This window comes from Vulpes vulpes, chromosome 5 (assembly GCF_048418805.1).
Source record: "Vulpes vulpes isolate BD-2025 chromosome 5, VulVul3, whole genome shotgun sequence".
Lineage (NCBI taxonomy): Eukaryota > Metazoa > Chordata > Mammalia > Carnivora > Canidae > Vulpes > Vulpes vulpes.
This window is the reverse complement of record NC_132784.1, coordinates 133752120-133767213: the sequence shown is the minus strand read 5'-3', so window position 1 is coordinate 133767213 and position 15094 is coordinate 133752120. Positions and strand designations below refer to the sequence as shown.

Genomic DNA, 15094 nt, shown 5'->3' with positions numbered 1-15094 from the left:
ACACAAAATTTCACAACCTATTTTGAGGACTCCTGTTGATTTTTTAAAAAAATAATATTTTAGGGAATATAAACAGGAATAAAGGAAAGGAATCCATTGTTAGAAAATATAAACAAGTAAAATCCTCAAAGGTCACCACTATTATTCATTTCTTATTTCCTTTCTTGAAAATAATTCTGTATTTATCTGTTTTTAACTATTAATAAAAAAATTACATAAATGTGGTAATATTAAAAACACTGTTCTATGTCTTACTTTTTGTTTTCACTTGATAAAACTTTCCCCATAATCACACTTGTATCCTCCTAATCTTCAACCCTTGGGATATACCATCCAGTCACCCAACTATGGACACGTTGGTTTTTCTTGTTGTAGCTTTTCCTACAATGCACAATGGATATTATTGTACATATATCTCAAAGATATTTTGCAAATATACCTAAGAGAAATTTTGATAAATTTGTTATATATTGACAAACTGCCTCAAGTAAAATGGACCCAGTAGTGTACACATGCTTCTTCCACACCCTCATCATTTCTAAGAACTATCAAACTTTTCATTAAAAAATTGACTTTTTCTTTAAGAGCAATTTTAGGTTCACAGGAAACCTGAGCAGAAAGTAGAGAGAGCTCCCATATACCCCCTGAGAGCAGCATATACCCCCTGTCCCTAGACACACACACAACCTCCCCCATCATCAACATCTTCCATCTTTGTTACAATGTATGAACTTACATGCTTCCATCATTATCACCCAAAGTCCCTGGTTCACACTGGGGCTCACTCTTGGTGTGGGTTTGAACAAATGAATAATCAAATCTTTGTATCCACCATTACAGTATCATATGAAATAATTTCACTGTCCTCAAAATTCTTTGGGCCCCTTATATTCATTCCTCCCTCCCCACAACCCCTGGCAACAACTTACCATTTTACTGTCTCTATGGTTTTACCTTTTCCAGAATGTCATATGTTTGGAGTCCTACAGTATATACAACTACAGATTGACTTCTTTCACTTAGCAATATGCATTTAAGATTCCTCGATGTCTTTCCATAGCCCGATAGCTCATAATAATATTCTATGGTCTGGATGTACCATACTTTTATTTATCCACTCACCTAATGAAAGATATCATGGTTACTTCCAAGTTTTGGCGATTATGAATAAAGCTGCTCTAAACATCTGTGTGTAGGTTTTTGTATGGACTTAAGTTCTCAACTTTTTAAATAAACACCAAGGAGTGTGATCACTGGATCATATGGTAAAAGTATGTTTGGTTTTGTAAGAAACTACCAAACTGTCTTTCAAACTGGCTATATCATTTGTCATGCTACCAGCAATGAATGAGAGTTCCTGTTACTCCATATCCTTGTCATCATTCGGTGTTGGCAGTGTCTGGATTTTAGCCACCCTAATAGGTGTGTAGTGGTATCTCCTTATTTGTATTTCCCTGTTGACATATGATGTGGAGTACTTTTTCCAGGACATATTTGCCACCTGTATATCTTCTTTGGTCAGGTGTCTGTTCAGATCTTTTGCTCATTTTTATATTGGGTTGCTTATTTTCTTATTGCTGATTTTAAGAGTTCTTTGTATATTTTGGCTAATAGTCCTTTATCGGATATATCTTTTCCAAATATTTTCTCCCAATGTGGTTGTCTTCACATTCTTCTGGTGGAGTGTCTTTTCATGTGTTCACTGGTGATTGTACTTTTTCCCCTAAAAACTGACTTCAGGTTCTTTGCCTGCTTTTAAAATGGTTTGTCTTTTCCTTAAACAATATAAATGAGTTCTATGTAAGTTAAAGAAGTTAGCTTTTGCCTGATTGTTTTATCAGTTTCCTCTCTTCTTTCTATTTCCTACTTTTAACTTTTTAGAGTCTTTTCCATTCAGATTTTTAAAAAAGATTTTATTTATTTATTTATTTATTTATTTATTTATTCATGAGAGACACACAGAGAGAGGGAAAGACATAGGCAGAGGGAGAAGCAGGCTCCCTGTGAAGCAGACTCCTTGCAGGGAGCCCTATGCGGGACTCAATCCCAGGACTCCAGGATCACCTGAGCCAAAGGCAGATGCTCAACAACTGAGCTACCGGGGTGCCTCCATTCAGATGTTTTTAAATGTATCTAATACAATGATTGGTACTTCTCCTTTATGGCTTTGAGTTTTGTGTTCTGATTAGAAAGAACTATTCCTCTCCAAGATTTTAAATCATGCATATTTTCTTATTAGAATTTTTATTTTTATGTAAGTATTGAAAACTTCTACCCATTTGTACATAAGGAATTAGGAATAATCAGGGGGGTTATTATATATATATTACATATATGTATTTATATAATTAATATATGTATTATATAATTTGTTTAGGTGCCATAATACCATATATGATAAAATCTCTGATTTTAAATATTACCTTAACTGTTAACTGAAGTCCCCAATATCCTGGATCTATTTTCTTACTCTCTTCTTTTCCATTGTTCTATTAGTCTCTTTCTTCATTAACAATTATAATTATAACTTCATAGCACGTTTTAATTCCTGGCAAGCTAGTCTTTCTCCATAATTTTCATTTCCCAAAACCATTAAAATTTTTCTCACATATTTGTTCTGATGAAGCTAGGGTTACTCTGCTGTCAAAAGCATTCTATTTATATTTTAACTGTAGTTATGTTGAATTTATAAATTAATTTACAGAGAATTTATATAGCTTAATCACTGAGCTTCTGAAACAGGGACACAGTTAATTTTTGCATATATTCAAATCTTCTATCTTTCAATAGTTCTAAATTTTTCATCAAATTGATCTTGCACATTTTTCCACTTTTATTGAGATATAATTGACATATAACATTGTGTGAGTTCAGCTTTTTTAGATTCCACAGATGAAATCATACAGTATTCGTCTTTGTTTCTGGCTCATTTTACTAGCATGATGTCTTTGAGGTCCATCTACGCTGTCACAAATGGTGGGATTTCCTGAATAGTATCTATCTATCATCTATCTATCTATCTATCTATCATCTATCTATCATCTAATCATCTATCATCTAGTTCATATCATCTTCATCCATTCATCCACTGACGGACACTTAGGTTGCTTCCATATTTTGGTTATTGTGAATAATGATGCAGGGAACATGTGAGAGCAGATATCTTTTTGAATCATCGTTTTGCGCATTTCTTAGTAAGATATTTTATTTTTCTTGGTTAAAATGAAATCCTTTTTTTCATTATGTTTTCTAATTGGTTTTTCTTTCTTTTAGTAGTTATTAATTCTTATACATTAGAGATAATTTATTGTTTCTAAGAGTTTCAATCAATTATTTTGGGTAATATAGTCAGGTCATTTATAAGTGATGACAATTTTGTTCCTCTTTCCAATATTGAATCTTCATTTCTTGCCTATGTTTTCTGGGGAGCCACTAGAAATGGTTTCATTAAAGTTGATAACAAGACAACGAGATCACTATTAATACCCCTATTACTTAGCATTGCTCTGAAAGTACAAGCATTACTAAAAGAAAAAAATGTCAGATGATTTTTTTGTATCTATGGAGAGGATGATGTGATTTTCTACTCACATGGTTTATAGTAATAATAATTTTCTGAATGTTGAGGTCACTTTACAACCTGGGTATAATGTTTTATTTTAATTTACATTTGAAATCTATTTGCCAATATTCAACTTAAGGATTTTATACTTACATTTATCAATAAGATTGACCTATGGTTTTCTGTTTTAGTGCTATCTTTGACAGTTCTAGTATCAGTGCTGTGCTGGGAAAGGAAAATTTTTTAGAAGATTTTTTCTTTCTTTTTGCTCTATATTTATTTATACCTCAATTATTTGAAAGACCTCACCTATGAATTCATCCATTTTGCTTTGTTTTAGAAAGAACAAATACTTTTTAATTTGTCTACTCTAGGTCAAGCTCCTTGACTTTAATCTCTGGGAAGTCAACATTTGTATCATGGTGCCGAAGAAAAACAAAAAGCTTTCTGTTTAAGAGGGAGGCCTGCATTTGGGATCCCTGGGTGGCGCAGTGGCTTAGCGCCTACCTTTGGCCCAGGGCGCGATCCTGGAGACCCGGGATTGAATCCCATGTCAGGCTCCCGGTGCATGGAGCCTGCTTCTCCCTCTGCCTGTGTCTCTGCCTCTCTCTCTATCTCTCTGTGTGACTATCATAAATAAAAATTAAAAAAAAAAAGAGGGCTGCATTTAATTTTCATGTCCTCCTGTATCAGGCTCACTGGATATATTCATGTCTAGATTCATCTTTTTTCGAGATTTAGGTCTCTTATCTAGGTATTTACTACATGTTTTCTTTCATTAAGAACATTCTTGGTTTTATATAGGGTTGCCAAAGACTAGGGTATTTACTCCAATAAAGGGAAAGGTAGACATTAAACAGCACAAAGCCTGACAAATTAGGTCTCTTTATCAGCAAAGAGTGATACTGGTGTTTTCTCTAACAGTGATAAGCTTTCTGGGATCATGAATCCTGTTCAGAAACTGATGATTGTCTGGGATTCACCCCCCAGGGCATGCATGACCACACCCACATAACATCAGGGCTTTACAGCTATCCCAGCCCTAGTGAAAGAACACGGCTCTTACAAACAAAGGATCTCCGGTTTCCACTAGTGATATGTGTCTAGGTATTTTCAAATGTAGCTTTTATGGAAAATCAAGAGACTATGATTTAGCATTTTGCTTCCCACACCCCAGAAAGGAAGGATGCAAACCCCTATGCCAAAACAAAGGTGGTAGAGGAACCTTATCAGGAAATACCACCTCTAGACTCAAGACCTCAAAATTTCACTTTAGAATAAGCTCTGAATCTCTTCCCCTGAAACAGAACAAAAATTTTTAATGTTGGGCCAGGATGGGATCCAAACTTTCAGGATACTTTTTTTTTTTTTTCAGGATACTTTTTTAAGATGCATGATTTTAGATAGGACCTGAGTAAATTCTTTAGAGAAGAATGCTTGGTATGGCTAGGACTTCCTTTCCTCTTATTTCTCTTCTACAAAAATGGGTCCATCTAATATGTTACCTAAAATACAAATGCCCAAATATTCCCCTGCATTAGTCTAATCAAAACCTCAAGGGGTTTGTGCTGAAGATACAATAATATGCCCCCCCCGCCAACCTGGGTAAAATAGTGTAGCAAAAAATAAATGGCTTGATCAAGAATCCTGGCCATGATTTGATCTCCATTTAGAAAGTTTTCCATTGGGATCCCTGGGTGGCGCAGCGGTTTGGCGCCTGCCTTTGGCCCAGGGCGCGATCCTGGAGACCCGGGATCGAATCCCACGTCGGGCTCCCGGTGCATGGAGCCTGCTTCTCCCTCTGCCTGTGTCTCTGCCCCCCTCTCTCTCTCTCTCTCTCTCTCTCTCTGTATGACTATCATAAATAAATAAAAATTAAAAAAAAAAGAAAGTCTTCCATCATGTTCTGGGCCTTCTCATTCTTGTTCCTCCTAAAGTGCCCTATATGTTCACTCCCAGAGCACTTAGAATAGTCCTTTGGTATTGCCTGTTTTCTTGTTTGTCTCCCTACTACTCAACCCCATCCCAGGCTTCAAGAGGACAGTTATTTATTCTGTTCAGTTTTGTATGACTAGTGGTCAACACAGAGGAGCTCATTAATAAATAACTGAATAAATGAGTCATAGAATCCATAGGTTACATAAAGATGTACAAAAGAACTATGTTTTGAGCAGACTGCCAGGGTTGGGGAATCAGAGTGCTGCATGTATTAGGAGTGAGACAAAAGGTGACTATGGATTCTCAAATAGAAGAAATGATATGTCCGTATCAACCATAAAATTGGTGCAGGGGATCAAAAGGTTAAAAAAAACCTAACCACCAACTTCTCCCTAATCCCCTGAGAAACCCCTTTCCCAGTGCCCCTGGACTTTGTGGAATGGAGACAGACTTTAAAGTTACAATAGTGAGGAGATCTTGTAAAATACCCCCTTATAAAATCATTCTATAGCTCGCTAGTAAATGTCTGGGCAACACTGATCCTTTGCATGTAAATAAATAATGCGTGCAGTTTTTAGCAGGAACACTCACGTTTACATTTATTGTGTTTTGCCTGTAGCATTTGATTTATGGCTTCCACAAAGTTTTCTTAAGTTCACTCATAAAGAAAGGCTAACAGGCATATATATGAAGGGAAGAAATGAAAAATTAGAATACTGTACAGTCTAATTACTTCAGACTTCTTGCCCTTTTAGTCCTAGAGATTGAGTCCTAGTCTTAGTCTTAGAAATGAGATTATTTCATTTAGAAGCTGATTTTCAGAATATTAGGGACCAAGTCTCAGAATTTCATCTCATCATAGGACTATTGACGAAGTTCTCTTTTAGTGCCTGGTTGGATAGGTACTGGTGGCATGCTACAAAAAAAAAAAAAATTATGGATGTGTTAGTGAGGAAAAAGACAAAACAAAATTAATTTACAAAAGGCTCCTACAGCTAGTATAAAATCCAAGTCATAAAATAAACATCATGTCACCTTCCCAAAATGTCATGGGGTCAGGTTCCCAGAATCAGAACTGGAAAAGAAGGCAGATGTAAGAACATGTTTGTAGGGCACAAGTCTGGTGAGATCACACAATGGCCAATTCCAACTAAATCCTTACAAGGCCCAATTTTCTTAAGATTTAAGGAAAATGGCTCTGAACTTGCCTCAAGTCCCTCTTTCACTGTGTAGAGGCAATTCTTTCATAGTACAACTCATTTAAGAAACTAAAATTATGAAAAAGTAGCCTTTTGGGAAGTGCTGCCATCCCAAGGTTTGCTCTAGGCTGTCTGTGCCTGAGGGACTGTGAGAACCTCTGTTGGGTCCCTCATGGATCCAATGCCAGGGCCACCCCAGCAGAGCAGCGCCATCCATCCCAGTTAACAAGAAGGATAAACTCTTTACTCTTCCATTAATTTGGGGAGTACTTCTTGACACATTTGGTGGTGAAGTTAAGACTCCATAGAACTGACAGGATGAGCACTGGGTGTTATTCTGTATGTTGGCAAATTGAACACCAATAAAAAATAAATTTATTATAAAAAATATAAAAAAGATACAGCAACTAAAAAAAAAGAACATACAGGATAAAGGGGATCCTTTGGTAAATTGAGAGACCTTCACCCTCAAACTGAGGACATATTACAATTGATGCTTATCGAGAATGACTTCAGTCAGCAACTAGTCTTCCACTTAATCTCTGCCAAACGTAAACCTCAAGATCATTTTATTATTTTCTGTGAAGTTGATCAAATTATCAGTTTACGTCTAACAATTCTTGACAGTTGATCTCCTCATTCACTAGCCTGTGAGTTAATTTTGCAACTTATCTGGCCAGAGTGTTTTCCAGGAGGTTTGTTACTTTAAGGTAGCTAGCCTATGGTTATTTTTAATAATTTAAGAAATTTTTCCAAAAAGTCTGCTTTTAAAATTCCCAACACAAATATTACTAGAACCAAGTTTAATGACTTAAGAGTTTGGGGGCTATTTATTCACCTATTTGTCCATTGCAGGAGACCCAGACTGTTTGTGAAGGAAAATCTCAATCTCATCTATTTTATTTTTTATTTTATTTATAAAGATTTCATTTATTTATTTTAGTGAGAGAGAGCTGAAGCAGAGAGAGGAGCAGAAGGGGAAAGAGGGAGGGAGAGGGACAAGCAGACTCCATGTGTCCAGCTTCCAGAGCCTGGAGCCAGATGAGGGGCTCAATCTCAGGACCCTTAGATTATGACCTGAGCTGAAACTAAGAGACAGCCACTTAACCGACTAGCCACCCACACAGGTGCCCCATCAATCTGATCTTATTTTAGAGTACTAACTGAACCTACATTCTCAGAAAAATGTCCTATTCACTTGATTTATTTTTTTCAAATAGGAGAATGTGAACTCTATCTCTGCTAAAGGGTTGACAAAGCAAATGAATCTGTGAACATGAACTTATGGAAAGATATTTCACATTTTGGCAGAGAACTTTGATCTTTCTGCTGTTCACTTATCATCAAAAACTTGCTTGCAGAGACACTGGATCAAAGTGGTGGAAGAAGGAGCAGAAATGGATTATGTTCACTTCCAATATCTCATTGAAAAAGCTAGAAAATTATATATATATAATCAGGTATATGTGTATATACCTGAAGGAAAAGCTGGAAAATTCACAGTGCTGAGCTAAAACAATTTACCTGCCCCATCTTTTGGCAAATTGTAGGTTTGGAGAGATTTCTGTCCTTTGATGTATAAATAAGGAGATGGAAAAAATATCATGAGGCTTAGAAGAGAGACTGATGCACAAGAGAAAGGTGGCAAAAAAGCTGAAAGAGCTTATTTTGAACATGATTTTCTATAGAAAATATAAGTAAAATATAAAACATATGGTAGATGCTCCCAATAAAACAGTATGAAAAACAAAGTGCAGGGTGATATATGTCATATGTTCTTCAGACCTAACACAATTCAGGTCTCCTTTCTTGTCAGGCCTGCGGCACTTTATAACCCCACACCTCTGCACTTGCTGTCCTGCAGGTGCCTTACCTCAATCCCAGCCCTCTCAAATCCCATTCATGCTGCCCACACGCTCCCTCCTCTGAAAGCCTTCTCAGCCGCTGCAGGCACCTCCTCACTGCTTTCTCTATACACCAGCCCAATGGGTTTTCACATGAGAGCACCAGACATTTCAAGTAGTATTTATAACTCACAATAGAATAACCATGAGTTCCCAAGGCCAGGACTTGTATTTCATTGATTTCTACACCCCTTACTCATCATAGTTTCTGACATACAATTAGTATATACAATTAAGAATAATAAAAAAAATGAGACCCTCTGAAAGGTAAGGATAGGTGACAACCTCTTTTTATCACTAGGTCCTCAATGATTGTTAGTAGGAGAAAAACAAAGGATAAGGGGGAATGAGGAAATGAGAAACATAATGAAAACATATTGTGCTCAAACACACTGAAGGGCTGATTATATACTAAAGGGGCATTTGACATCTTTTCCTCTTTTCAAAGAATTATATTTTTAGCATATTGCCACAGAATAACTCATTGACCCTTGGGGCATGACATAATGGCCACTGGCAGCCGTCTTTCCATAAAAGATTAGTGCAGTACCAGAAATCCTCCACTGAAAAATGGATAAAATGGATACTTCAAAGTTTATTGGCAAATTGGTTTTGGAAAACTTGAATAGCATTTCCCCTTAGAAACAGTGTGCATAAGTCCTTAGACCAGACTGCAAACACTTATTTCACCCAGAAGGCTGCTAGATTATATCAGTAACTAAACTGAGATTTTTTTCAGCTCCGTCACCAGATAGCCAAATGGTTATGTAACCAAAATGGCACTTCCTGCCTGTCTCACAGATGTGCTGTGAATCAACTAAAATAAGGCAAGTGAAACTCTCCGAAGAGTGCACCAGGCTGTAATAGCCACTAGCTTAGCTATTATAAAACCCAACTGCGCCTCTGCAGGAAAATGCATATTCCCTCTGCGGATGACTCCAACATGCCAGTGCGAGGACTCCTCTCCGTTCCTGGCATCATTTGGCCTTATGATCTGGTGCTCACATGTGTGGGGATTAGGAACAGAAACAACAGTTGTCTGTGGAACATACATAAAAGGTCAACCCAAGTGTCTACTGATTTATAGGAGAAAGTCATTAAGGGGATGATCATGAGGATGACAGCATTTCAAAAGTACGTCAAGCTATCTGAGATTTAAGTATAAGCAACGCTGGCACAGGTGGGATAACAACGATGAGGTTGGGGCTGACTCAGATTCAATGCAATCTCCTGACCTTTCCTGTCAAACAGTAGCTTGAAGCACTTCCCATGCTGTTTCCTCTTCTCAGACAGCCCTTGCTTCTTGTTGGCAGCTCCTGGAAAGCCTGTTTGTTGACAGTTTATCCCACTTCGTAAAGCTTGTCTACTGTGCAATCCAGGCAGTTTTCCAGGTAGTTGGCACCTTGTTCCAGGTGGTTGGCACCTCTTAGGCTTACACTGCATACCTCTGTGACGATATGTATTGCATTTTGCATTGGTCTGAGAAGCAGATTATATCTGGAGTCCCCACGAGGCTGAGTTCAGAAAAGCCAAATGCTCCAGAGAGTCCTCTCTACAAAAGGAATCCTAAAGATTTCAGGGCTGCCCAAGCTCACCCACAGTACCACTCCAGGCAGAAACAGGTGGAGAACTCTCCTCCCCCATTCCAGTCTCGAGTCAAAAAGGCTTGTCCATCAATGGGCAAGCCCATCCTGGCTGAGAAATCAGTGTGTCTGGAGAGAAGCTGCCTCATTGCATGACACGCTGTGCCTGCGTCTGTAAGGCTTTTCCTGAGTCAGCTGCCTTCACTTCCATCCTTTCTTCTCTCCTGTGTGTTCAGGGTCTCTCTGCTTTGTCTCCCTGTGTCTGGTTCAGCCCCAGCTCCAGCTTTGCCGCCTTGGATTTAGCTGACACTCCTTGCCTTGACAATTGGCTACTTATATCAGGGCCTCTTTGGCTTTTCCTGGTACCCTCTTTTGAGAATTCCCCACATGTGATGGGCCCAGAGAGCAGAGTTTGGCACTCTGGGAATGCATCTCTAAACCACCACACTTATGTTTCTGTCTTACCCAGTAAAATGACAGACATCACTCTCCAGTCTGCCTGGCTACTGCAGGAAAAAATGGTACAACCAGTCAGAAATGCAGACGGTCCCTCTCTCTCCCTGCCCTTGCCTCCTGCTATATGTCATCTGACAGGAAGCCCTGGACCTCCTCTCTGGCCAGAATCCAGTTCTGCACCAGCTCTATGGATGGAGGCAGCCCAGCCCATGGCTCCAAGGCCTGCTTATCTTGCTTATACCACCAAGGACTCAAGTCATTCATCTTCCATACCCTGAAGAACTGACTTATGAACCAGCAAACCCATGTCTTTAGAGGCAAAGTTCTTTTTCTTTCTTTCTTTTTTTCTTTCTTTCTTTCTTTCTTTCTTTCATTTGAGGCAAAGTTCTTTCCAAATCATTCATATTTCATTTCAAATTTTCCTGCTGGAGCCCAATGTGGGGTTTGAACTCACAATCCTGAGATCAAGACCTGAGCAAAAATCAAGAATCCAATGCTTGGCTGACTGAGCCATCCAGGCTCTTTCTTTTTTTACACGGAAGAAACCAAATCTTTTTTACTTACATCACCCTGACAAAGTCCTTACTGGTTTTTGGTCAGCCTCCCCCACCGAGTAATCTTTAATTTATGTGAAAAGGAAGTAGAATGCCTCTTGATAGCAGATTTCAGCTAATCAGATGTATTGAAAATGAAGGTAAGAAACACCACAAAGATGCAAACTAGACTGTAATTTAGGAAAAGACAGCATCTATTATTGGAGTACTGAGCAAAACCAGAGAGGAACAAACAAAAGATGTGTCTTAAATCCTTGGTCTGCAACCGTGAGCTCAGGTACACTTAGGCACTGCAGGCAGTTTCCTCATTCATATAAAGGAAAAAAGGACCAGCGATTGTAGTCTTTTCTAGGTCTACTATTTCATTATTCTATAACCAAAATCAGTCTGAGTTTATAAATTTCTATTCCATAAACTTATTTATAAGCCTAAAAAGAAATTAAAACGTATGAAAATATAAATACTTAAGACCAAGGAATTTTAAAAAATATGTTCTAAAGGAACATTTGTTATTCACTGAATTAAGCATGAATCTATTACGAACATCTCACTATTGAAGTCTAACATTTCTCAAACAAAAAGTGATGCAATTTTAATAAGTTTGCCTTTGGATCCCATTCCTTTTCACTATTTTGAGATGCATTTCTATCTACTTATCATAATCTACCACTATATCCCCATGTGTGTACACACACACACACACACACAAAATGGGAAAGCAAAGAAACACCAGGGTTAGCTCTGACCAAAGAGGAAGATATGGGACTTACAGGAGCTGCAGAGTTTTTGACTGTGACACTGGGGGTGGTGGCTCGGAGGGCTCCACTCACACCATGGTAGTATTTGAAGCAGATCTTAGTTTCAGCTGAAAAACAAAAATTACACGGTACTGAGAAGCAGAGTAGAACCCACGAAGATATAACCATCTCCAGAAGGACACCCCAGGAACTGCCATGTAGTTCCTCCTATGAGGCAGGCAGGCCACATCTGATGATGCTTATTCAACTTGTGGCTCCATGGACAGATCTGACATCTTTCTAAACATCTGTCATCAAAAATTGGTCTTTGTATCCAAGTGAAATCCATTATTCCAACTTCTCAGCATCCATCCTATCCCATTAGAGGTTATTTGTTTTAAACCCTTACTTCTAAGATTCTAGGTGGTTTGATGCCTACCACCAGTCCACCAGTTCTGTAATTTTTGGTTATTTAATTGTGATTAGTGGTTAGTATCTTGGCAATTTGGAGGAGGACTTTGAGAAGTTACTGAAATACATGGATGGGAGGCATATTTTATATTTTCTAAACCAAGATACACATCAACGATAAACTCTTTGCATCATTGTTTGCTTTTCTTCAAAATCCTGTCTATGTAAATAGAAAAGATATGGTCTTGGGGGCCCACGCTGCCTGAGTTTGCATTTCAACTGCATTATTGACAATTTGTGAGACACAAGCAAGTCCCTTAACTTCTCTCAACTCATGTTCCTTGTAAAATAAATAGAATTAATGATAGTACTCACAAGGTATTGGACAAGTAAATAAAAGTTCTTAAAGTGCAAATAGTGCATGATGAGCATGATGACTAAAGATAAAATCTGTGGCCAACCTGAGTCTAGTTCATTTGAAGGTGACCTGCTTTTCCCAATTTACTGTTTGTAGGATTTTTCCTTTAAATTTGAAAAATTTGCCTGGCTGTGTGTTAGCCCTTTGTATTAATTTTGTTTGCAACAACATGAGAAATCTCCACTTTGAGATCCTGTTTCTCAAATCTGGGAATTTGTCATCATTGATAATGTTTCAAAAAATAATGTCCACAATTTTCTTAGTGTGTATTTTAGATATGCTCTTTACAGAAAATATGGACAATGAGAAAAGTATAAAAAATTTTCCGTGACTGTTTTTATGCACATATAAGATTATAAGCTTTAATACTATATGTAATACAGTAAAATAATAATGTAATAAAACTGCATTTTAAAAATTAGCATTAAACAAACAGGTTCAACTATCAAACCTTTGTTGACAACATTCTTTGCATTGAATTGATTTGTAATTTTAAGTATTCCTGTAATTTTGAAAATTTGGGCTGTTCCCTAAAAATGAATGACTTTTTGAAAATTATGTGGAGTTCAAGTTTGCTCCCTAGAATAATGGAGCAAAACATGATGGTTACCCACCCAATATCCATTCTCCCTTTCCTCCTTAATGACAAAATCTCAATTTTATTTTGGATGGTAATGTCCAACTAAAATACTATGTTTTGGAGCCTCCCTTGCAGATAACATTTTTGTTGTTTTCTATTGTTAATTTGGGGTTTCTGTTATCTGTAAACTTTATTATATGTAGAAAGGCTTCTTGACATAGAAGATATGAGTATTGCAATTTTATTCTTTAGAAGATGTGAATATTTTAAGGATTCTCCCTTTTTGTGGCCAATCTGCTTTCCAAAATGCACTTTACACTTTCATCAGAAAATGTAGCTCTGACCATTTAATGGAACCCTTGTTAATATTAAGCATTATCAACTAAATATAAGCTTAAAATAATATTTGACTTTTATTCCTTGTATTTGATTAATAGTGAGATTAAACATTTTTTCATCAAATTTTAATTAGCCATTTGTATTTACTCTTTCTTATCCATTGAACCATACTTGTCATGATTTCCCACTGCCTGGATGAAACCTGAGTGCCCACCTTTTAGTGGATATGTTTTTAATTCAGATATGTCAACACTTTCCATTTCCCTTCTTGAGTTATTCTTTCTCTGTGATGATTTTGCATTATTGTTGATTGCCTTTAAGGTCTTGGTGGACAATCTTACAACTTAGTTCTGCATTCCCCAAGGCACCTGACAGTTGTCTGCACATAGTTAGGTATACACATCCAGATCCACTATTGCTTCATCATGGAAGGCAAATGTCTTATAGGTTAGGGATCATGGAGGAACACTGAATAAAGCAGTGAGCCTATATAGCTGGGCAACCTCACTGAGCCTGTGCAATTCAAGTAACTTTGTCTGTAGGTGCCAGTGACATTAGCAAGGAGGGGCCAATGATCTCACCTCAAGCACAGTTGGGTGGAAGGAAATTTTAGATAATAGGCATTCTGAACAGGCACTACTAGCTTCCCTTTCAAATAAAATTATTCCAATGCCTTTAAGTAAGAATGATCAGGGTAGGTAAGAACCATATGATCCTCTCAAAAAAACCATTTGACAAAATAGAGCATGCATTCCTGATAAAAATCTTCAAAGTAGGGATAGATAGAACATACTTCATCAGCATAAAGTCCATATATGAAAGACTCAAGACTAATATCACCTTCAAAGTGGAAAAACAGAGCTTTTCCTCTACAGTCAGGAACAAGACAGGGATGTCTACTCTCACCATTACTATTTAACACAGTACTGGAAGTCTTAGCCTCAACAATCAGACAACAAAAAGAAATAAGGCAACCATTTTGACAGGGAGAAGTCAAACTTCCACTCTTTGCAAATGACACAATACTCTATGTAGAAAACCTGGAAGACGTCACTCCTCCATTGCTAAACCTAATACATGAATTCAGCAAAGTTGTAGGATATAAAATCAATGTACAGAAATTTGTTGCATTTCTATACACCAATAATGAAACACCAGAAAGAGAAATCAAGGAATTGATCCCATTTACAATTGCACCAAAACACATAAAATACCTAGAAATAAATCTAACTAAAGAAGTAAAATATCTGTACTCTGAAAACTATAGAATACTTGTGAAAGAATGTGAAGAGGACACAAAGAAATGGAAAAGCATTCCATGCTCATGGATCAGAAGAACAAACATTGTTAAAATGTCTATATTACCCAAAACAATCTACATATTTAATGCAATCCTTTTCAAAATACCACCAA

General features: G+C 37.3%; 1 protein-coding gene across 4 annotated transcripts in view; it reads right to left on the bottom strand.

Annotated features, from left to right (window-relative positions):
* The window catches only part of HECW1 (HECT, C2 and WW domain containing E3 ubiquitin protein ligase 1), a 444141-nt gene that overhangs the window by 184023 nt on the left and 245024 nt on the right, over positions 1-15094 (bottom strand). For all 4 annotated transcript variants that reach the window (XM_072760066.1, XM_072760065.1, XM_072760067.1 and 1 more), the window contains one exon: positions 11967-12061. In XM_072760066.1, the coding sequence (XP_072616167.1) occupies positions 11967-12061 (95 nt within the window). The remainder of the gene's footprint in view (positions 1-11966; positions 12062-15094) is intronic.